We start from the raw sequence: 23,464 nt of genomic DNA on the forward strand, positions 1-23,464 counted from the left end.
TTTGATTATATATTTTGTGTTTTTATATTGCAATTTTAACCTGTGAACCACCTGAGACCTGTGGGTATAGGGAGTATATTAATACAGGGGTTGCTCGGGTTAAGAACTTAATTCGTTCTGGAGGTCCGTTCTTAACCTGAAACTGTTCTTAACCTGAGGTACCACTTTAGCTAATGGAGCCTCCTGCTGCTGCGCCACCACCGCACAATTTCTGTTCTCATCCTGAAGCAAAGTTCTTAACCCAAGGTACTATTTCTGGGTTAGTGGAGTCTGTAACCTGAAGCGTCTGTAACCTGAGGTACCACTGTACTAATACTATTAATAATGTTGTCTCTTTAAATATCTGTTTTAACTTTGGACCAGGGGTACAGTGAGTTTTGTTTCTGCATCTTCTGTTGCTTTGGTTATGGTTTAATGTCTTAAGGTAAAGATAAAGTAAAGGGACCCCTGACCATTAGGTCCAGTCGTGACTGACTCTGGGGTTGCGGCGCTCATCTCACTTTATTGGCCGAGGGAGCCGGCGTACAGCATGACTAAGCTGCTTCTGGAGAACCAGAGCAGGGCACGGAAACGCCGTTTACCTACCCGACAGAGTGGTACCTATTTATCTACTTGCACTTTGATGTGCTTTCAAACTGCTAGGTTGGCAGGAGCTAGGACTGAGCAATGGGAGCTCACCCCGTCGCGGGGATTCGAACTGCCAACCTTCTGATCGGCAAGTCCTAGGCTCTGTGGTTTAACCCACAGTGCCACCCGCATCTTACTTGCATTTAAATCGCTTTCATACCTATGTACTGTAAACTGCCCCAAAAATATTCCCTTCTGCAGCACAGATCATGAGAGAGGCCCACCCAGTCTCCCCCAGCACTGGCCAGCACGCAGCCAGATGTTCCCTACAGAGCTGCCAGTCTCCTTGCACGTGGCAGACAGTCCAGCACCAACTGATGCTGCCCTTGGCAAGGATGTCATCAGGATGTGCCTGCAAGTCCAACAGTTGCCCTGGGAGCATGTGGTGGTTGTCTCCTGCTGGCGGTTGTCATGGATTGGTTGGACACAGAAGAATGGCGGGGGGGACGACCAGCTGGACAACCTACAAGGGAAGAAGGCTCAGAGCCTGGGGATTGGTGGTGGGACAACTTTGAGTGGTCAGAGGGAGAAGACGGAGCAGACTGGGAGGAGGTGTTGGAAGCTGAAGAGGCAACAGGGTTTAGTGAGAAGAGAGAGTCCGTGGCAGAAAGAAGTCCAGAATCAGAAATAAGAGAGGAGGGCGGCCAAGAGGCAGAGATGAATCAGGCTGGTAAAGAAGACAGGATGTCTCCCCCTCCTGCTGCAACAAGCTCCCCTCCCCAGTGGTCTCACAGGACCATAGCTGTCAACCGTCCCTTATTTGGCGGGAAACTCCTTTATCCCAGCGCCGTGTCCCGTTGCTGTCCCTTATTGATGATGTCCTTTAAATTTCCCGGGTTTCACAGGAAGCAGCTGCTCTCCCTCCCTCCCTGCCGGTCAGGGAGGAGGGAGGCTCCAACTGTGTTGCTTGACTGCCCGGCCCCTCTCCTCCGGCCTCCTCTCACCAGCCTCGGCCCCCGGGAGCCCCTCCCTGCCGGGACTGGTGGGAGCCTCAGGGCCTTCACCCCCCATCCTCCTCGCGGCCGCCGAACTAAGCTTCTCTGCCTGGGGCCTCCCCTCTGCCTGCTGCCGCCGCCGCCGCTCCCACTAGGCCATAGTGCGGCTGCACCGCCGAAGGACCCGAATGAGATGGGCAGCCTGGCGCGCCCTATGAATTGCTGAGGAGCCTTGAGAGGAGAGTGAGGGCAACCATAGAGAAAGCAGTTCAAAGAGAGGAGGAGCAGGCAGAGGCACGGGCAGGTGTTCCAAGGGCTAACCATGGAGGGGGAAAGCGGAGGAAGGACCGCAAGCGCTTCTCCCATAGATTTGTAGTGGTAGACTAGCATAGATGATCTGATCTGCGGGTTTACTTCGGGCGCTATTCCCCCCCCTTCCTCCTGCCCCGCCTGATGGAACTGAGAGCTGCAGATGGAGCATGAGAGAAAAGATACAGAACTGCAGCAGCATCTTCGTAGCTTCGACTTCGTTTTGCGCGAAAAGTGGTTGCTGCTTGTAGTTATTTAATTGCAGTGTTTCATCAGCTGGTGTCTTGAGCAGCAATCTCTGGAAACGAAGGGCTAAAAACCGGCACTGCTCTCCCAAATTATCTGATCCCTTTTAACTTCGCATTTCAGCTGGTTGACTAAAATCCCTTATTTTGGCTGCTGATCCCTTATTTTCGAGGCTGCTGGTCCCTTATTTTCAAATCTGTAAGTTGACAGCTATGCACAGGACCAGGAGAGGTATGAAGTGGGAGAAGCAAAGACCCAGGAGAGGAGACTTATGCAGCTGCGGGAAGGCGGAGACCTTCAGTTTCCACAACTGCTTCATAGGGGCAAGACTTACCGAAGAAGAGTTGCTGTGCTCTTTAGGCCTAGCAGTTCCTGAGCAGTTCCTGTTTCTTCCAATAAAGAGTTAACTTCACTTACTCTGTGTGATTTATTGCTGGCTCGCTCCTGACAGCGTGACTGAGCAGCAAATGTCTCTGAGCAGCTGTGTTCACTGAAACCAGCCCAGCAAATCCTGGGCACAGTGTCCCCTGTCCCCAACAGCTCTGGCATGCCCAGGGCCCTGCTGCCCATGCTCACCTGTTCTTCAGCTCCTCCACCTGCTTGCTCACCTCGATCCAGCAGTCTGATGCCCGTGGCTGCTGCCTCTGCATCCTTCCCCTTGTGGCTGCTTCATATTTTCCCCATAGTCCCTAAAGGACTCCTAGTGGTACACCCCTGGACCACAATGACATGTAGATCCTGGATCTGATGCATTGCTGAGAACTCCTTTTCAGGAGCATCCTATCCAAGCCCCACAGAAGAAGAAGAGTTTGGACTTGATATTCCACCTTTCACTCCCCTTAAGGAGTCTCCAAGCGGCTAACAATCTCCTTTCCCTTCCTCCCCCACAACAAACACTCTGTGAGGTGAGTGGGGCTGAGAGACTTCAGAGAAATGTGACTAGCCCAAGGTCACCCAGCAGTTGCATGTGGAGGAGCAGGGAATCAAACCTGGTTCACCAGATTACGAGTCCACCGCTCTTAACCACTACACCACGACGCACACTTTCTCAACCTTGCCATCTTCTTGTGTGGTTCAGATAACGTCAACGCATCTTCAGCTTCTCAAATGCATGTTTCACAGCCACTCTGGGGCCCTGGTTGTAATGCCAGGGACCCTGTTGAAAAGTGTGGGTTCCCTCCAGCCAACTGTGTTGTGTGGTAGTGGTTTCTGCAGTGACATGGGCCCTGTGTCCTCCTGTCAGTACGTGATGCACCACTCCTCACCAGCCAGGGGGGTGATAGCCAGAGTGGGGATATTTCTGACTTTTGAGAGCCAAGCACTCCTTGCCGCCTCCCCTCTCTGCCCTCCCTTGTCCTGAACCTTCATGTGTCTCCACAAGTGTTCTGATCATCTCCTGTTCCATAGCAACTGGGGAAGGGTAAAAATAGAAAGCCAAGGTGTGGATTTGAACCAACAGCTTCCTCAAAGAATCACAGAGTTGGAAGGGACCACGATGGTCATCTAATCCCATGCAAGCCCAGTGTAGGGCTTGAACCCACGAACCTGAGGCCAACTGAGCCGTCCCTGGTGCTGAGCATGTTTGCTCATGCTCTGCAGATTAACCACTGGGTTCCTTTGCTTGCTTATTGCTGCAGCCTGGAATTATGTCTTTTTTAAAGTGTCTGCTTACGTTTGAACCAGTGATGCTCCCTGTGTGTTTTTCTTTGCTTTATTAGGCCTTGCCACAGGGTTCCCTTGGCCTTGTTGCCTGTGTTTCTTGTGCGTTGAGATGTGGCAAATGACAGGCATGCCCTTGGCTTATCCTCTTGTGCTGGGCTCCCTGTTTCCAGGGACTCCATTTTTACACTGTTTATGTCTTTCTTGGTGACATGTTTTCCCTTCCCAAGCCATGCATGTGTGTTCGATACCACTGCCATTCCACTAGTAGAGCTGCGAGGTTTATCCCTCCCCACCCCAGTGTAACTTGCTCTGTAAATACACAACTAGGAAATGAAAAGCCATAGTGGGGAAACAAAGTTTTCTGCAGCAATCTAAACCTATTTTCTGAGCGGTAATTTCTGATGATGTTGTTGGGCATTTCCCTCCCACTGGATTTGCACATCTTGAAATGTACTTTCATTTGCTCGGGGAGAAAATCCTTCCAAAAGGTAGGTTGCAGCAAGTTATGCTATGTTGAGATCAAAACCATTCACAAGGTCGATTTGAGATGTGTCGATTCATGCGGAGGGGAATGTACTTGTATTGACTTCAGTCAGGAGAACCTGCCATCACTTTCAAGTCATGGGCTTCAGACTGAGGAACAAGAAACCTCTGGTGTGTATGACAGCCTAATCTTAGCTGAACTGTCATTCCTTCCAGGCCCCATAATGGTTCCATCATCTGAAACCAAAGCCATATCACTCCCAGGCTCTAGAGCAGGGGTCTGCAAACTTTTTCAGCAGGGGGCCAGTCCACTGTCCCTCCGAGCTTGTGGGGGGCCGGACTATATTTTGAAGAAAAATAATGAACGAATTCCGGATTTAGAAGGCAATTGGGCCAGATTCGGCCGCCGGGACTTAATTTGCCTACCCATGCTCTACAGTAGCCCTTAATCCCAGCAAACACATTCACATCCCCTTACCTTATCCTGGGGATCCTCCTATTATAGCCAAACTTCTGGGTTTCTTAAGTTTACTTGTGCTACAAGGTACAGTATGGCCTAGTGGCTGTGGACCATAGGAGCCAACTCCTAAGGGCAAAGGTCCCTTCAAAAAAATATTGAGGGGGCCATGGTCCCCCAAAGTTGATGGGCATTTTGCAACCCCCGAGCCAAGGAGATAAGTAACTATACAGTGGAACATTTTGGAAGCCAAACACTGAAAATATGGAAGTGAATGCTTCCGTTTTTGAACACGCCTTGGAAGTCAAACAGCTTCCAAGACCTGTTTCTCAATTTTCCCCCATTGAACTTGCTGACAGCCCTTTGATCCTCGGTTTTTGAATGTTTCGGAAGTCAAACGGACTTCCGTAATGGATTATGTTCGAAAACTGAGGTTCCACTGAACAACCTTTAGAAGAAGTCTGAAGGCAGACCTGTATAGGGAAGATTGTTTAATGTTTAATGTTTTATTATTGTTATGTACTGAAGAATTATGTTTTTATGTATGTTGAAAGCCGCCCAGAGTGAATACCAGTTGCTGGGAAGCATTATTTTCCAGGGACGGATTTACAGACGGCGTCCCGCTTTCTGATTTGATCCCAGAAGGTCCTACTTTTCCTTAAAGGTAAAGGGACCCCTGGCCATTAGGTCCAGTCGTGACCGACTCTGAGGTTGCGGCGCTCATCATGCTTTACTGGCCGAGGAAGCCAGCGTACAGCTTCCGGGTCATGTGGCCAGCATGACTAAGACACTTATGGCGAACCAGAGCAGCGCAAGGAAATGCCGTTTACCTTCCCACCAGAGCGGTACCTATTTATCTACTTGCACTTTGACGTGCTTTCGAACTGCTAGGTTGGCAGGAGCAGGGACCGAGCAACGGGAGCTCACCCCGTCGCAGGGATTCGAACCGCCGACCTTCTGATCGGCAAGCCCTATTTTCATTGGAGAAATTTTGGAGGATATGGAATTATGTGACTCCCGAGCCAAGGAGATAAGTAACTATACAACCCGTAGAAAACATCTGAAGGCAGTTGTGTATAGGGAAGGTTTTTTTTAAAAAAAAAGTTTAATGTTTTACTCTGGGTTTTTCCCCATGTTAGAAGCTGCCCAGTGTGGCTGGGGCAACCCAGTCAGATGGGCTGGTTATAAATAATATAACAACAACAACAAAACAACAACAACAACAATTATTATTATTATTATTATTATTATTATTATTATTATTTAGGACATCCCTATTTTCATCGGAGAAATTTTGGAGGGTATGCTAAGGAACCAAACAAAACCGTACAGAGGAGATAACGCTGGAGACAGAACTCCTGTGGCTGGAGTTTCAGGGGTTAACCACTCAACAAAAAACAAAAACAAAAAAAGAGGGGGGGGATGTGGATGAAACCAGGCCCCCTCTGTGCTTAGAAAGAGGCCTCTTTGGGATATTTGTCACCTCAGCATTTTGGAGGCGAGGTTTAGTCAGATCTGTTTAAGGGACTCTAATTCTCTCTGAGCTCCAGGGGATTTGCCAGCTTGCTCTGTGAGTGGGCCGGAGGGAGGGAAATGATCAGGCCTGAAAGGGGCGAGGATAATGGGACTTGCTGGGTCAGCACTTTTCCTGGCCCAGCGTGTTCCAGGCACAGGGGGAGGGGAGGCAGCATGCGCCCCCCCTCGCTCCATAGCACTCCTCACTGTGCTTGATTGTGTGCATCGGGTTTAGAGAGGGACGTTGGCTTAGACCTGTTGTTGAACTCCACCCATGTGGCAAAGAGAACAGGGGTGACTCTCTGAGATGCTCTCTCAAGCGCTGCACCTAATATTGGGGCAAATGGTAGACACAGGCCTGGGGTAGAGTTGGGCATCCTTGAAGCTTGCAGCGTCTACTGTTTCGTTGTTGCTGTCACAGTGGTACCTCGGGTTACATACGCTTCAGGTTACACACTCTGCTAACCCAGAAATAGTACCTCGGGTTAAGAACTTTGCTTCAGGATAAGAACAGAAATCGGGCTCCGGCGGCGCGGCGGCAGCAGCAGGCCCCCATTAGCTAAAGTGGTGCTTCAGGTTAAGAACAGTTTCAGGTTAAGAACGGACCTCCGGAACGAATTAAGTACTTAACCTGAGGTACTACTGTACTAACATCCCCAAACCCACCAGCAATTGCCCTTACTTTCCAGGGACAGACCCAGATTTACAAAAGCCATCCCAGTTTCTGATTTGATCCCAGCATGTCCCGGTTTTCCTTAAAGGGGGGACCCCTGACCATTAGGTCCAGTCATGACCGACTCTGGGGTTGCGACGCTCATCTCGCTTTATTGGCCAAGGGAGCTGGCGTACAGCTTCCGGGTCATGTGGCCAGCATGACTAAGCCGCTTCTGGCGAACCAGAGCAGTGCACGGAAACGCCATTTACCTTCCCGCCGGAGCGGTACCTATTTATCTACTTGCACTTTGATGTGCTTTCAAACTGCTAGGTTGGCAGGAGCAGGGACCGAGCAACGGGAGCTCACCCCGTCGCTGGGATTCAAACCGCCGACCTTCTGATCGGCAAGTCCTAGGCTCTGTGGTTTAACCCACAGCACCACCCACGTCCCCGCTTTTCCTTAGGACATCAGAGAAATGCTGGAGGGCCTGGTAGGACGTCCCCACAGTTGTACTGTACCTTGGCTCTCGAATGCCTTGTGACTCGAATGTTTTGGCTCCTGAACGCCGCAAACCAGGAAGCGAGTGTTCCAGGTGCGAGCGTTCTTTAGGAACCTGAACATCCGACGCGACTTCTGTGGATTGTGATTGAGTGCAGGAAGCTCCTGCAGCCAATCGGAAGCCGCGCCTTGGTTTTCGAACATTTTCGGAAGACAAACGGACTTCCGGAATGGATTCTGTTTGAGAACTAAGGTACGACTGTATTTTCACTGGAGAAATGTTAGAGGGTATGGAATAGTACGAGCCTATTTTCATTGGAGGAATGTTGGAGGGTGTGCAGAGGGTGCAGCAAAAGACCTTTACTTCTGATCCCAGAAATGTTTTTCTTTTTTTTAAGAACCAGAAATAGTTGCACCAAGCTTTCTTTGGTAGTATAATTGAGGAGAGAGGGAGGGGTGTCATTTTGTTGCTGCTGTTGTTGAAACAATTGGGAATCACCAAACTCCTATGAATCACCTGGCGATATACCAATGAACCCAGATCTGTCTTCTGTCAACTTCTTGGCCCAGGGTTTTACATGATGAAGTCGCCAACGGAGTGTAGAATGGAACCTAGCAGCCTTGGTTTCCAGGCCTTTCCGTGTCTGCCATGTCCATCATCCTGGGCACAGAAACCAGAGCACCATGTTCTAGCTCGCTGGATCTTACCCAAAGAGAACCCAGGAATCCTGGTTTCCAGCTCTTGCTTGTGTTAGCCTATGAGACCGCCATACTCTCTATGTTGGGGCCAGAACCAGTGGCCGTGCTCTGTGCCACCAATGTCAGGCTGTGCCATCTTTAGGGGTTCAGATTCCAGTCCCATCCTAGTGCCAGAGCGCAGGTGATCCTATACGGAAGATAGCAGCTGGGTAAAGTGGCAAAAACCTTGCCGAAAAAGCTCTGTATAGTTAAAGCTATGGTGATGTATGGAAGTGAGAGCTGGACCATAAAGAAGGCTGATCGCCGAAGAATTGATGCTTTTGAATTATGGTGCTGGAGGAGACTCTTGAGAGTCCCGTGGACTGCAAGAAGATCAAACCTATCCATTCTGAAGGAAATCAGCCCTGAGTGCTCACTGGAAGGACAGATCCTGAAGCTGAGGCTCCAATACTTTGGCCACCTCATGAGAAGAGAAGACTCCCTGGAAAAGACCCTGATGTTGGGAAAGATGGAGGGCACAAGGAGAAGGGGACGACAGAGGACGAGATGGTTGGACAGTGATCTCGAAGCTACTAGCATGAGTTTGGCCAAACTGTGGGAGGCAGTGGAAGACAGGAGTGCCTGGCGTGCTCTGGTCCATGGGGTCACGAAGAGTCGGACACGACTAAACGACTAAACAACAACAACAAAGTGGCAAAGGAAGCCTTGATAAGAGCAGGGAGTTTTGTTGCATGGGGGTAGCAGCAGGAAGCCGGAGAGGGAAAGGCGTTGCCTTCTATTCGGTGCTGTGTTCCCCATTGCAAGGTGGCTTGGCAGCGGCGGAGACAGAAGAACGAGACATGCTGGCCGCCTCCACGATCTCTATGTCGCGGCAGGTCAAGCAGGCAACCAGCTTCTCCCGCGAAGCGTTGTTGGCAAAGAAGAATTCGTAGGAGACACCAGCAAGGACTGCACCAAGGATGGGGCCCAGCCAGTACACCTGGAAGGAAGGGAGGAGAGAGAGAGCAAAAGTGGCAACCTAAAGCACCTGTCTCATCCTTGAGGATAGAGAAGTAGGCCCGAAATCAACCAGGATGGCTTAAGGGAGGCAGTTTTAAAGTGACTGAATCAACTTGGTGGGATCCCAAGAGAGGCAGGGAATCACAGCACTCAGGGTTCCTAAGCAGCCTTCACAGGAGCCAACTCCTAGGGGCTTGAGGTACTTTCAGCCCCTCCAATAAAATATTTGAGGGGGCCTCCCCCGCCCCCCAGTTGATGCGCAATGCCATTCAAATGGGGTATGTGCGTCGTATCGTGTGATCAATTATGTGAGTCAGGGCTTACCTGCCCCCACCAATATTTTATTCAAGTTGGCACCCCAGGCAGTTTTAACAACAACAACAACAACAATAACAACAACAACAACAACAACAATAACAACAACAACCTGGAGCACTGAGGGCCAACTAAAATACATTAACTACAATTGTTAACTACAATAACAATTTCTCCCTTTTTTTTGTAAGGCACACAATGTGTTTTTTCTTGTTTTTCTGTTTTGTTTTCTACATGGGTACTACAGTGATACCTCAGGTTAAGTACTTAATACGTTCCAGAGGTCCGTTCTTAACCTGACACTGTTCTTAACCTGAAGCACCACTTTAGCTAATGGGGCCTCCTGCTGCCGCCGCGCCGCCAGAGCACGATTTCTGTTCTCATCCTGAAGCAAAGTTTTTAACCTGAAGCACTATTTCTGGGTTAGCGGAGTCTGTAACCTGAAGCGTATGTAACCTGAAACGTATGTAACCAGAGGTACCACTGTATTTCCTGTTTCTTCTGTGTGTGTGTGTGTGTTTGTGTGTGTCTTATCTTACTTGGCGCACTTGTAATTCTGTATATTTTTATTTTTCAATAAAGAATATTTTAAAAATGAAAAATAATTACACTAAGCCAGAAAAGCTTGAAGGGGAAAAACTGGAGCACTGAGGGCCAGCTGAAATACATGAAGTCAGAAAAGGGGGAGAACAAAGAACCACTCGTCTCTCAAAAGGGTCTCTTCCATCCACTTACCCAGTGATGTTCCCAGATTCCTGTCACGACAGCTGGTCCCAGGGACCGAGCTGGGTTCATACTGCCTCCGGAGAACGTGCCCTGCAGAGATATCATAATGGCATAGTCAGTGGTGGTCCATCTCCCTCCTTTGGGCTGATTGTTCTGTGCGTTAGTTTGTTGTCATTATCTCAAAAACAACCAAGAGTGTGTCTTGCTGAACATCATCTATTGTTCATAAATGACTTAATATGTGCTAGGTGCTACATAGATATATAAAAAGTAAGTCCCCCTGCCCATAGGGTCGCAAAATCTGTTCCCAACCATTGGTATTAAATTTACTTCACTCCCGAATTACAGTACTAGTACTAGTAAAGTACTAGTAAAGGTTTCTGCAAACCACAAACACAGAGAAAAACCCTGATTCTTCAGCCAGAACCCCTACATTCTGTGATCTGAATCCATTGTGCAAATATGCATATATTTCCTTACAAACTTTTTCTGTGTGTGCCAGTGTTAGTTTTAGTATACTTTCTGATTTGTCAGCCCTCCTTTGTGCAGCAGGACTGAATGCAGTGCTGTGTGTGCAGCTGTTAAAATCAATTCCCTGCTTCAGGCCTGAGCTTACTCTTTCTTTATCCAGCCAAGATTGCATGATTCCTTCAATCTCCAGTTTTCAGCCACAATCACTTGGCTGACACGGAAGGGTATAGCCAGCCATACAAAGAATGTAAGATTGTACTTTGGGGGGTACATCAATTACAAAGCCAATGTGGCCAAAGCTTTGCAGACAGAGCATCTTTTAAATTGCACTAGAACCTCTACTTACGACCGCCACTACTTGGGCACGATCCAAGTCGCGACAGCGGCAAACCCAGAAGTAAATGCCAGGTTTGCCGTGATTCGTGCATGCACAGAAGTGGCTGCCGCCGTCTGCACATGCGCACAACGGCACTTCTATCAGCGACCCATTTCGCCTAAAAGACGGACTGCTGGAACGGATTATGGTGGTAAGTAGACGTTCCACTGTATATATATAGTTTTCTGAAGTCATGAGGACTAGGATATTGCTCTCTTTAAGTACAGTGGTATCTTGGTTGTCGAATGGCTTGGCTCCCAAACAAATCAGTTCCCGAACGCCGCAAACCCGGAAGTGAGTGTTTGCGAACGTTTTTGGGGAACCAAACTTCCAACATGGCTTCCGATGGAGTGCAGGAAGCTCCTGCAGCCAATCGGAAGCTGTGCCTTGGTTTTCAAACAGTTTCGAACGGACTCCCGGAACGGATTAAGTTTGACAACCAAGGTGCCACTGTAATGCAACCTGACATTCCATGCGTCTTATGAAACAGTAGGAGGGATGCTATCATCTGAAACACCAGGGGAAGTGGGGGAATGACGTTAAAAATCAGCCTTCAGTCATGGGCAACTTGCGATGCTGGCCCCAGGCTTCTAGCAACAAAACCTTCAATCAATCTGGACTTTATAAACCACAAGCAAAGGCTCTTACCGCAGCTAGTGCTCCTGCAATTACAGAGAAGCCAATGGCCAAGATTCCAGGCTCACCCAACTCACGCCTCCGATGGTCTTCTACAGCAAAGATGGTTAGAGCTAGCTGGAAAGTGGAAAAAGCTTCCATTCCCAAGGCCTGTCCAGCGTTCCCTTCGCTGCTCACCTGAAATATTGCAGTTCAAACTGTTTTTATGTTGAAATTGTTAGTACGCTGCATAATGTCTTCAACCAGCCGATCTTCCTGCTGCACTCAGCATGTAAGTGGATTTGATGGACTCTGAGGAACCCCTCCCCCCAAATTCTATGACTCCATTTAAAACCAATTCTATATGTGCTGCTGTTCGACCCCAGCATGTTCATGGCAGCTGGGTAATCTTTGCATGTGTTTAAAACCCTTCATTGGTCAGAATACTTTTTGCATTCACGACGCGGAGTCCAAATAACAGCATAAAGAAACACAAAGCAAACAGCGTGCATTTCTTTTAAAACTGTCACAAATGGAGGGTAATATTAAAAGTCACGTTACCAATATGGTAACTTCTGCTATCTTAGTTCTGCATCTGAAACAACTTCGAGATGGCTACTATTTACCTATGGGACCGCCTCTCCCGATATGCCCCACGGAGAGCCTCAAGGTCCATAAATAGCAACACTCTAGAGGTCCCGGGCCCTAAGGAAGTTAGATTGGCCTCAACCACAGCCAGGGCCTTTTCAACACTGGCCCCGGCCTGGTGGAACGCTCTGCCTCATGAGACTAGGGCTCTGCAGGATCTGATTTCTTTCCGCAGGGCCTGTAAGACAGAGTTGTTCTGCCTGGCCTTTGGCTTGGAGCCAATTTGATTCCCTCCCCCTCTTTCTTTTTTCTTTTCCTTTCTCCTCCTGTGATAAGGCTACATTTTAATATTTTAATGTTGTATTTTAATTTTGTTTTTAAGTTGTATTCATTCAATTTGTTCTTATTATTGCTTGTTAGCCTCCCTGAGCCTGGCCTTGGCTGGGGAGGGCGGGGTATAAATTATTATTATTATTATTATTATTATTATTATTATTATTATTATTATTATTTATCGCCACGTAACTATTTACTTGGGCATTGTCTCCTTCACAGCTATACATATGCATAGCTAAAAGACAAGAGAAAATACATTTTTTAAAAAATATATATGTGGATTTAATGTCTATAATGGTGTGAAACGAAGTGGCTTTTGGTGGGAAGGAAAATCAGAAAGGACCTGTTGTTTCAAGAGATAGTTTGAGACAAGAACCGGGCAGTTGGCAGAAAAAGGGGTCACTTGTAGCCTATGGGAAGTGGGGGCATAAGAGGGCAGTGGGCTGCTGGGATGTGGTCAGCAAGTCAACAACTAAAGGCAGGGAGTGGCAAAGTTGGAGCGTGAGGAAAGCAATGGTCCCATGCAGCCAGCAAGGCTTCCTATTTGCTCAGAACAGCCATCAGCGCTTCCTTGGAAGCTCTTGTAGAATCATCTACCTGTTGGTACCAGGTAGTTCCTTGGCTGCAGTTCCCTTCATTGCTCAGAGAGGGATGATGGCACTCAGCTATGTAACATTTCTAAGGTCACCCATTTAAATTCAAGACCCGCCACAGGCCCAGACTGTAAAGAGTCCAGGTTCTCAGCTTGATAGCACAGTAAGCGTAGATAATTAAAAAGGAGGATATTTTGCAAAAACAAACAGATAGCTCCAGACGACTCTAACAAAGCCTCTGGCATCATTACTCAAGGTGACCCTTCTGAAAACTCCTTCTGGCGGCGACAGAAGATATTGAATTTACGACCCCTACGTCTCTTGTTTTCCTTCCTATCTAGCAGCCCTCCCATTCGCTGACTTCGGACTTAGTGGATCAGCTCCAATCTCTTCCTTTTCTGAGAGGCTGTCTCTATTTGCGTCTTTATGTCCTTCCTGAGAACTTTGGCTGTGTTCTAGCCTGCTCTCAGCTACTGCCTTATCAACCAGGCCGTCAAGGTCACGAAGAGCCGAAATCTGCAGCTGCCAGCTCTCCCCTGCCTAACATCTAAGCTTCTCTGTTCCTGGCTGCTTTCAGCAGTTGGCTGCAAACCTTCGCTGGGAGCTGGCTCATTCCTGTCACAGACCCCCCAAGTGTCCCTATTTTCTAAGGACAGTCGCAGATTTACAGAAGTCGTCCCAGTTTCTTATTTGATCCTGGAATGTCCTGCTTTTTCTTAGGATGTTCTTTTTTTTCTCTTGGGTAAATCTTATTTATTGATTTTCCACACAAAAAACAACAACTGTAAATTACTTTATCCATTGCGTCCTCATTTTTTGCTCTTCAAAATATGGCTACTGCATTTTATTTCTACAGTAGTACCTCGGGTTACATATGCTTCAGGTTACATACGCTTCAGGTTACAGACTCCGCTAACCCAGAAATAGTACCTCGGGTTAAGAACTTTGCTTCAGGATGAGAACAGAAATTGTGCTCCGGCGGCGCGGCAGCAGCAGGAGGCCCCATTAGCTAAAGTGGTGCTTCAGGTTAAGAACAGTTTCAGGTTAAGAACGGACCTCTGGAATGAATTAAGTACTTAACCTGAGGTACCACTGTATTCCTGGCTAAAGTGGGCAGAGTTAAAGTTGAAAGGCGGATGCCTCACGTGGGGGGAGTCCCAAAGAAGAAGGGAGAAAGGAGTGTAGCTTACTCACCTTGGTGACCAATTGCCCCACAGCTGAGGTGGGCAACACAAGGTAGAAGACACCTGAAGCTAAGATGGCGCCCAAGCACTGGGCCAGGATATAGCTTGCTGCGTGCAGAGCGTCCAGTTTGCGGGTGCAGAGGAAGGCCACCGTGAGCGCCGGGTTGACTTGGGCACCGCTGATGTCGCCAAAGCAGTGAGCCAAGCTGACAGCTACCAGCCCTGCAGCAAGGGCTGGCTGAAGCGGGGAAGGAAGCACCTCTTTGGGGCTCACAGGGGACGAGGCGCCCAGCACCACCCAAACGAAGATCAGGGTGCCTCCTGCCTCTGCCAGCAGGCGGCACCAGAACTGACGGCTCTGCAGTTCCTGGAGTTGAGGGGAGAAGGAAGAGTCAAGGGATGTGGTGGACACAGAAGACTCTGCTTGTTCCAGGAATGGGCCACTACAACCAACTGAACTGCTAATGCAAGCCATTCTCTACATGCTCTCCACCGTGGGAGCAGGGCCGGAGCGGGAGAGTGCTAGAGTTCTGTCTAGTCCTGTTACATGGGATCAATTCCAATCTGTTACCTCCGAGGATGTGGACAGGCTGCTTGGACGAGTGAAACTAACCACCTGTCTCCTTGATCCTTGCCCATCCTGGCTTATAAAAGCTAGCTGGGAAGGGTTGGGTGATGGGCTTCACGGGGTGGTGAATGCTTCTCTCTGTGAGGGAGCCTTCCCAGACCCAGGCGATTATCAAACTGCTTCTTTAAAAACCATCTTTAGATGCTGCCAATATGGCCAACTATCGCCCAGTCTCAAATCTTCCATTCTTGGGCAAGGTGATTGAGTGAGTGGTTGCTGAACAACTCCAGGCACATCTGGAATAAGTGGACCATTTGGATCCCTTCCAGTCGGGATTCAGGCCTCATCATGGGACTGAAACTGCCTTGGTCGCACTGGTTGATGATCTCCGGCGGGCCAGGGACAAAGGTGAGAGCTTCTTTCCTAGTTCTGCTGGATCTCTCAGCGGCTTTTGACACCATCGACCATAACATCCTTCTGGACCTTTCTCTAAAACCCCCAACTGGCAGAGGATTGATCTTGGGGAGTAAATATGCAGGCTCAGCCCCATATCTACTGAAACACCAGAATAAATATGGTAAGAGAAATCAAGCGCTAAGATCACGGAGGCCAGCATGGTGTTGTGGTCAGTGTCAAATGGAACCAGGGAGACCTTGGGTTTAACTCCTCACATGGCCATGAAGTTCACTAAGTGATCCTTGGGTCAGTAACTCTCTCTCTCAGCCTGACTAACCTACTTCAAGGGTTACTGTGAAGATGAAATTGATGGTACAAGAAGGAGGGGACACTCTGAGCACCTTGTGTTGCTGGCAGTATAGAAATATAATGAAATGGCATCTCAATGAGGGATCCATTGATCTCATGCACTGTGGAAACATAGTATGTGCAAATATAACCTAAGAATCACGGCTTAGTGAGAACAAGGGACCATTCAGGAGTCCCACCAGCGGCCAAACGGATGTTCACAAAAGAACGCTTGTTGGTGGCATAGCCATCCCATAGTTGTCGCCAGTATTTGGCAGTCAAAGGTATATTGATTTTGAAAACACAACCTGTGCTCTATTGGCCAACAGAATTAGGAATCCCCTCCTCCAACCCCTTATGCACACCATGGTGTTTGTTCTGCGAATGCCTGATTATCGTCTTCCAAAGCAACTATTCTACTCCAAACTTAAAAATGGAAAGCATAATTGTGCTGGTCCTGTGGGTTTCCGTGAGGCAAGGTCCAAGTCCAGTCCGAGGTCGAGGGAGCAGTATTGAGGTCGTCTATCAAAGATGAAGCTGGGTCAAAAGCAGGGAGTCGGGTGAGGTCAGGAACTCTGGCAGGACAGGGTGCAGGCAGGAACTGGCTACCAACAACGTTGCTCCCGCAACTTGGGACTGGGGCTGGCTGACTTTTATCTGCCCTGAGGCATAGGGCGGCCCCAGTCCACAGGTGACTCACCTCTCCTGGCCTGGAGGCGAGCACTCCTCCTGTGGGAACTTAGTTCCCTCCGCCTTTCTGCCCTGAGCCTCTGCAGCTCAGGAGAGGCTGGAGGGTTACCGGACCCAGAGGCAACCTCAGCTTCCTCTGATGGGGCTGAGAGTGGAGCACCTGCAGGCAATGGGTCCTCCATTACCTCAGGAGCCAGAGCAGACTCAGCTGGTGCCTGCACCTGAGGATCCAGCACAGGTGAGGACCCTTCAGGCTCAAGCCCCAGCCCTGGTTCAGCTGGAGGTGGGGAATCCTGTGCAGGCTGGGATTCCTCAGGTTCAGCCTCCGAGTCCAAATCCCAGGCCATCACAGTAATGCTGGTGGGTCAGCAAAAGAGCTTCAAAGACTCTCTCAAGGAAAATCTTTTAAAAATGTAGTCTAAACACTAACAACTGGGAACACTGGCCTGTGAGCGCTCCAGTTGGAGAACAGCATTTACCAAAGGTGTCATGGGTTTTGAAGATGCTCAAACTCAGGATGAAAGGGAGAAATGCGCTAAAAGGAAGGCATGCTTGGCAAACCCTCACCATGATCAACTCCCACCTGGAAACCTATGTCCCCACTGTGAAAGGATGTGTGGATCCAGAATTGGCCTCCACAGTCCCTTTTAAAACCATGTTTATGGAAGACAATCTTACTCAGCCACGAGTAATCGCCAAAGAAGAAGGATGCATGTAGCCTTTTGTGTGTTATGCAAGAATACAACAACGAAAGAATTGGCATCACAAACTGGAATGACACACAAGGTTTTCAATCAATTTAAGTCCCAATAACAGGCTATCAAATACATCTAGCTAAACCATTGGTCTTCAGCTAGTGACTCAGGACTTGATTTAAGGGCACCAGTATGGGGCCCTTGATTTTAGAAAACATCCCTTGACAAAAATTATTCCGTACCTTCCGTCGGGTACAGTATCTGCTAGCTACTTAAAACATTTCTTTTCCGATTCTGAACTTATACTGGCCCTGAGGAAAATATGCTGTCTGCATTGTTAAGTCTACTGTTTGTTAGTGGCCACAGTCTCAGTTTTCTGGATTTGGTGAACGTTTTCAAAGTAACCAGATGAACTGAAGCAAAATGTATTGAGGGATCAGAAAAGGTGAAAAAGACAGAACCTACTGACAGAAATGACTGATCAAGTGTATAGATGGACACATAGATGGATTGTTACAGGGGAAAACAGGTGGACGTCAACTACATGATAGGAAGGGAGTTGTGGGTGAACACTATCAAAATACATCCAATTTGGCTGCCTCCTATATTCACAGAAGGATGTTCTTACCTCCCTGATGCCCATGGTGTCTGACTGCAAATTCTGATCTGATTGAGGGAAGGTGCTTTGTTGTTTTCATCTAGTGGTCCACCTTTCTCCCACATCCTCCTTCCCTCCCTCCCTTCACCCTCCCCTGTTAGCATCCTATTAAGGGTGAAGCAGAAACAATCTAGAGGACGATGAAGGGAGGATATCAAGGAACAGCCATATGATCTGAAGTAGAATTTGGTGCTGGAGTTCATGAGATGTTCCAAGAAGTCTCTAAAGCCCATTATTCATAGTAAGTGTCCTCAACGCATGATACTTCATGATACTTCATCATAACACAGTTTCTTACAATGCCTTTGACACAGCCCTGCTGGGTTTGGTCAACTATCATCCTACTATCAACATTGTCCTTCCCCGTCCAGGGTCTGAGGAGAAGGGGGTGAAGGGGCAAATCTTTAGGGAGGGAAAACACAAAATATGTTGTTGTTTTTTAATGCTTTAATGTGTGTGTGTGTGTGTGTGTGTGTGTGTGGTGTGTGCATGCATGTTGGGAATCTCTGGGTTGACACTGATAATGTCAAGGCAACAGGTTCCTTTGAAGCCCGTCTGAAGAGGGTTGTCACAGTTACCATTGCCCCAGGCTGGAACTCATTTCTGTATGATCAAAGATGGCTAGCACACATTTCAATGAATTTAAATATGAAACAGGCAATAGAGGTGTTTTCTCCCTCCCCCAAAGAGAGATCATGCAGTTAAATGTGATGCTGACTTTTCCACTGCTGAGAGTGAGCACAAGAGTGGTAACTGAATATGCACAGAAATAAGTTCAAATTTGCATCCTTGTGGGCATTAATCTGTAGGTAATGTTTTGCAGGACCAGGTCAGACACATGCCATGCTTGGGCCCAGTCTGGATTGATCCCCAGTTCCTTTGCAATGTGAGAGAGGAGCAAGGAAGAGATTATGAAGTCAAATCCCCCCCTTTCTTTTACATCAGTTAATATCTTGAATTTTATCCTGGGCTTCTTGCCCTGCCAGACAAATTAAGAAATATCTTTCTGCCACTTCTTGAAACAGTCCATCTTATCAACAATTTGTAATGTTTGGAACAAAAATAACATTCTAGGCAATACATTCATCTTTATAACTGCAATTCTTGTTGTTGCATGTGTTTTGTATGTATTTTTATTGTTTCTGTTTGCTCTTTTGTTTTTTCTATTTTATATAAATCTTTAAAACTTTAATAAATATCTTATTAAAAAAAGAAAGATTATGAAGTCAAAGCAGCAAATTCAAGTTTGCATGCCTGGAACAGCAGCGTCTTGTATCACAATGTTCTTGTTCTGTCTGGGACAGTTCCTCTTGCAGATACTTCCAAGACTGCAGCAATAGTGTATGCCCTACAAATGTTGTTGTTGTTGTTGATACCTCATTTTACTCAAGACAAACCCAAAGTGACAAACAAAAACAGCAAGGCACAGTAAAGGCAACCTGAAGGACAACATGTAACACCATCACCAAGGAAACAGCTACCCACCTTTATTTATAAAAAGGTAAAGGGGACCCCTGACCATTAGGTTGTCGTGACTGACTCTGGGGTTGCAGCGCTCATCTCGCTTTATTGGCCAAGGGAGCCGGCGTACAGCTTCCAGGTCATGTGGCCAGCATGACTAAGCCGCTTCTGGCGAACAAGAGCAGCGCACGGAAACACCGTTTACCTTCCCCCGGAGTGGTACCTATTTATCTACTTGCATTTTGACGTGCTTTCGAACTGCTAGGTTGTTAGGAGCAGGGACCGAGCAACAGGAGCTCACCCCGTTGCGGGGATTCGAACCACCGACCTTCTGATCGGCAGGTTCTAGGCTCTGTGGTTTAACCCACAGCGCCACCCGTGTCCCTACCCACCTTTATAGCAAGGAACAAAAGGCATAATAACCAGCAGCAAACTCCAAGCCAATGATACAGCCAGCTAAGCAAAGACTTTTGGGAAAAGCCTGGTTACGAGTTCTTAATTGGTAGAATGGACTGTATCACTTCCGAGTGAGTATTTTTTAGTAGAAACACAGGCATTGCAAACAGAAGACCAGCACAGTACAGATATGGCATCAAACAGTAGGTTTTCCTTGCTTTTTCCCACCCACCCTCCCAGCTTGGAGAGCTATAGTAGGAAACTGATTTGGATGTGGTAGAATGGATGACATCGGACAAAGTTGCCCCTGAAAAAAGAGTGATAGGACACAGTAATCATTCTCAATAGTTCTTTTGAGGTTTCCTCTGTCTTTGCTTTTATATTGCTTGAGGGCTACAGGATAAGGTAATGTTCTTGTAAGCTTTCCATGTGTGCCTGGTCACATTTAAATGATTTATGTATGTACATACATACATACATACATACATACCCCGCCCATCTGGCTGGGTTTCTCCAGCCACTCTGGGTGGCTCCCAGCAAAATAATAATAATAATAATAATAATAATAATAATAATAATAATGTGATAAAACATCAAACGTTAAAAACTTCCCTAAACAGGGCTGCCTTCAGATGTCTTCTAAAAGTCAGATAGTTGTTTATTTCCTTGACATCTGATGGGAGGGTATTCCATAGGGCGGGCGCCACTACCGAGAAGGCCCTCTGCCTGGTTCCCTGTAGCTTGGCTTCTCGCAGTGAGGGAACTGCCAGAAGGCCCTTGGAGGTGGACCTCAGTGTTCCAGGCTGAACGATGGAGGTGGAGACGCTCCTTCAGGTATACTAGGCCAAGGCAGTTTAGTGATTTAAAGGTCAGTACCAACACTTTGAATTTTGCTTGGAAACGTACTGGGAGCCAATGTAGGTCTTTGAGGACCGGTGTTATAGAAGTCTCGGCAGCCACGCCGAGTCACCAGTCTAGCTGCTGCATTCTGGATTAGTTGTAGTTTCCGGGTCACCTTCAAATGTAGCCCCATGTAGAGCGCATGGGAGTAGTCCAAGTGGGAGATAACCAGAGCATGCACCACTCTGGAGAGACAGTCTGCGGGCAGGTAGGGTCTCAGCCTGTGTACCAGATGGAGCTGGTAGACAGCTGCCCTGGACACAGAATTGACCTGTGCCTCCATGGACAGCTGTGAGTCCAAAATGACTCCCAGGCTGCGCACCTGGTCCTTCAGGGGCACAGTTACCCCATTCAGGACCATGGATGCCAGCCCATTAATGTCACACCAAGCAATTGATGGCCCTGGTGAATGGGCTGCTGGCATGCTCACAAATCCACGCCTTACATTGAAAGCACCTTTGGGAACTGTGTTAAGGGTGCTGGAACATTTAACTCAATTACACTTCCCAAGATTCATTGGGGAGCCATGGCTGTTAAAGTGGTGCAAAGGTGCTTTAAATGTTCAGATGCGATGCTTAGCACATGTAGCAAGGACATTTAAACTTCATAAAGTGTCCCAAAGGAAGTTCCAAATGCTACCCTATCCCCCCCCAGCTGTTTTTCTTTCAGCTGGGTTTACTTCTGGTTTGGGTTCTTGGCTGGAGAAACTGAAAAAAGGGAGATTGTGGAGAATAATTGGTAGTTAATGGGAAGTTTAAGTCTTCTCCACTGCAAATGTGGCTCCAGAGAGGGGCCAACTTATAAATGGGCACCCCTCCAAGGTCTGAAAACAGAATGCAAGATTCTAAACTCGATCCCCAAAGTTCTCAGGTGGTGTGATGGGACACAATAATGCTTTATGAGAACTTACATGCCATAAAGGTAAACATAAAGGGACCCCTGACCATTAGGTCCAGTCGTGACTGACTCTGGGGTTGCGGCGCTCATCTCACTTTATTGGCCGAGGGAGCCAGCGTACAGGTTCCGGGTCATGTGGCCAGCATGACTAAGCCGTTTCTGGTGAACCAGAGCAGCGCACGGAAATGCCGTTTACCTTCCCGCCAGAGCGGTACCTATTTACCTACTTGCACTTTGACGTGCTTTCGAACTGCTAGGTTGGCAGGAGCTGGGACCGAGCAATGGGAGCTCACCCCGTCGTGGGGATTCGAACCGCCGACCTTCTGATCAGCAAGTCCTAAGCTCTGTGGTTTTACCCACAGCACCATCCGCGTCCTTACATGCCATAAGAAATGATTTAAGTAAGGTAAAGTCTTCTGTTAACCCCACGTATGCACAGAAACGACCCATTGTGACTTCTTCCAATGCTCCACCCACAAAGCATAAGTCCTTCTGCTGTTTCTGGTGATTGGAACATTTTTATCACTCCTGATGCAGAAAGCAGAAACACCTTCGCTCACTGGAGACTCGCCTGTTGTGTCTCTGCAGGAGTCACTGCTCTCGATAAGCCTCGGTCCAATGACATGCAACATGAGGGGATCAGCTGCTTTGAGGGTGGATAAACACTAACTCTTAACATGCTCTAAAACCCAACCTTTTCAGATGTAAAAAGTGAAGCGCACCTCCAATTTTAATTTAGTAGAAAACACACCTCAGCTTTCAGAAGTCACTACTCGGCTTCCTCTGATCCTAACACCAGAATGTGTGCTTTAGTACTGAAGGGAGACCATAGCAGGGTTTAGGAAGTGCCATGTGTTGACAACTCAGTAGAGTCCCTCTCCTGGTTTCTGTAAAGTCAGCACCTGGCTCAGCAAAAGCAAGGCCTTCTGTTGACCTCTCGCTGGCATATGCTTTCTCTCTCTCTCTATTCATCTCTCTTTTCTTTGGCCACCACTTGCTGACTTGCTGCAAAGAGCCAGAACAATCCTGTCAATGAAAAGGTGGGAACAAAGGCCACCTCCCTACAGCCTGCAGCGTTCATATGTCCCTGTCACATTTAATTAGCATCCAGCAGAGTCTTTGGGGTCGAAAGATTGGAAACATAACAATATGGCAGCCATTTCGAAGCAGGCAATGGAGAGCAGGAACAGATCCTTGTCTTCTGCCCAAAACTGGAAGGCTTGAATAATCTGCTTCAGCTTGAAATCCACAGGGGGATCTTTTCAAACTAGGGCACTGAACACCAATGGGGGCGTACGGTGTGCAAAATGTTTCTGATTATTGGTGTACAAATATTCAAACCCTAAGAGTTTCTCAAATCTTAGTTCCCTCTGATCTCTTGACCCAAGTCTCCTGCTTTAATCTCTTTTTTGTTAATGGGATGTGTGATGGGATGGTGAGCTGCTTGTGCGTAAAATCCTAGTCCCTCAGAGTTTGGCTAAGTCCACAAACCTCTGTCTGTGACGGAGCTCCTTAAGCATGGCTCCATCAGTCGCTCGTTGAATCGGACAGTGGGCGTTTACGGAACTTCTTCCAGCATAAAAGCTCCTTAACGGAAACGCGTCTTCTGGACTCTCGGCGTGACAGTTTCCGGCGAGGAGTGGGTGTCCCTACAGGAGGTCCTGAAACCTCCCCACTGTTCTCGCTTGAAGTGTCTCTGAGCCCTCCCTCCGACTCACTTTCCCTTGGAACTCCACTTCTCCCCCTGCTGGTCCCCTCCTCAGCTGAATGGTCTCTCTCACCCTCCGTGAGCCCTTTCACCTCCTGCGTCTCAGATGGCAGTTCCCTGACATCCACCTCCCCTCCAGGGCCCCCTTCACCCCCTTCCCTCCCCTCCTCTGCGGGAGGCGAGGGAGCAAAACCCCTGAAGGAACCTCCCTCATCTTCCGAAGTTTCGAACACTTCCCTCCACCTCTTGCTGTTTCAGGTTCCCAAGTACTCCTCCTCATCGGAGTCTGTTCCTCCTTCCAACTCCGATTCCCTGAATCCTTCCAGTTCCTCCTCATCGTCGGTGGTGCCAAAGTACTCCCTCCGGAACCTCGCTACTGGCTGAGGTTTCCTGGGGAACCTTTGGTGGAACGTTTCGATCAAGATCTCGTCACGGACCTCCTCTGCCGTCACCCAGGT

At 48.1% G+C, this 23,464-nt stretch overlaps 1 protein-coding gene across 1 annotated transcript; it reads right to left on the reverse strand.

Moving 5' to 3' along the window:
* Positions 1-7,915: 7,915 nt before the first annotated feature.
* Positions 7,916-14,764, reverse strand: LOC128409652 (aquaporin-4-like). The gene is made up of 4 exons (XM_053380217.1): positions 14,246-14,764; positions 11,622-11,786; positions 10,136-10,216; positions 7,916-9,065 (listed from the first exon to the last, which is right to left on the reverse strand). The coding sequence occupies exons 1-4, from the start codon at positions 14,762-14,764 to the stop codon at positions 8,862-8,864; spliced, it is 969 nt and encodes a 322-aa protein (XP_053236192.1). The 3' UTR covers positions 7,916-8,861.
* Positions 14,765-23,464: the final 8,700 nt, after the last annotated feature.

This window comes from Podarcis raffonei, chromosome 2, assembly GCF_027172205.1.
Source record: "Podarcis raffonei isolate rPodRaf1 chromosome 2, rPodRaf1.pri, whole genome shotgun sequence".
Taxonomy (NCBI): Eukaryota; Metazoa; Chordata; class Lepidosauria; order Squamata; family Lacertidae; genus Podarcis; species Podarcis raffonei.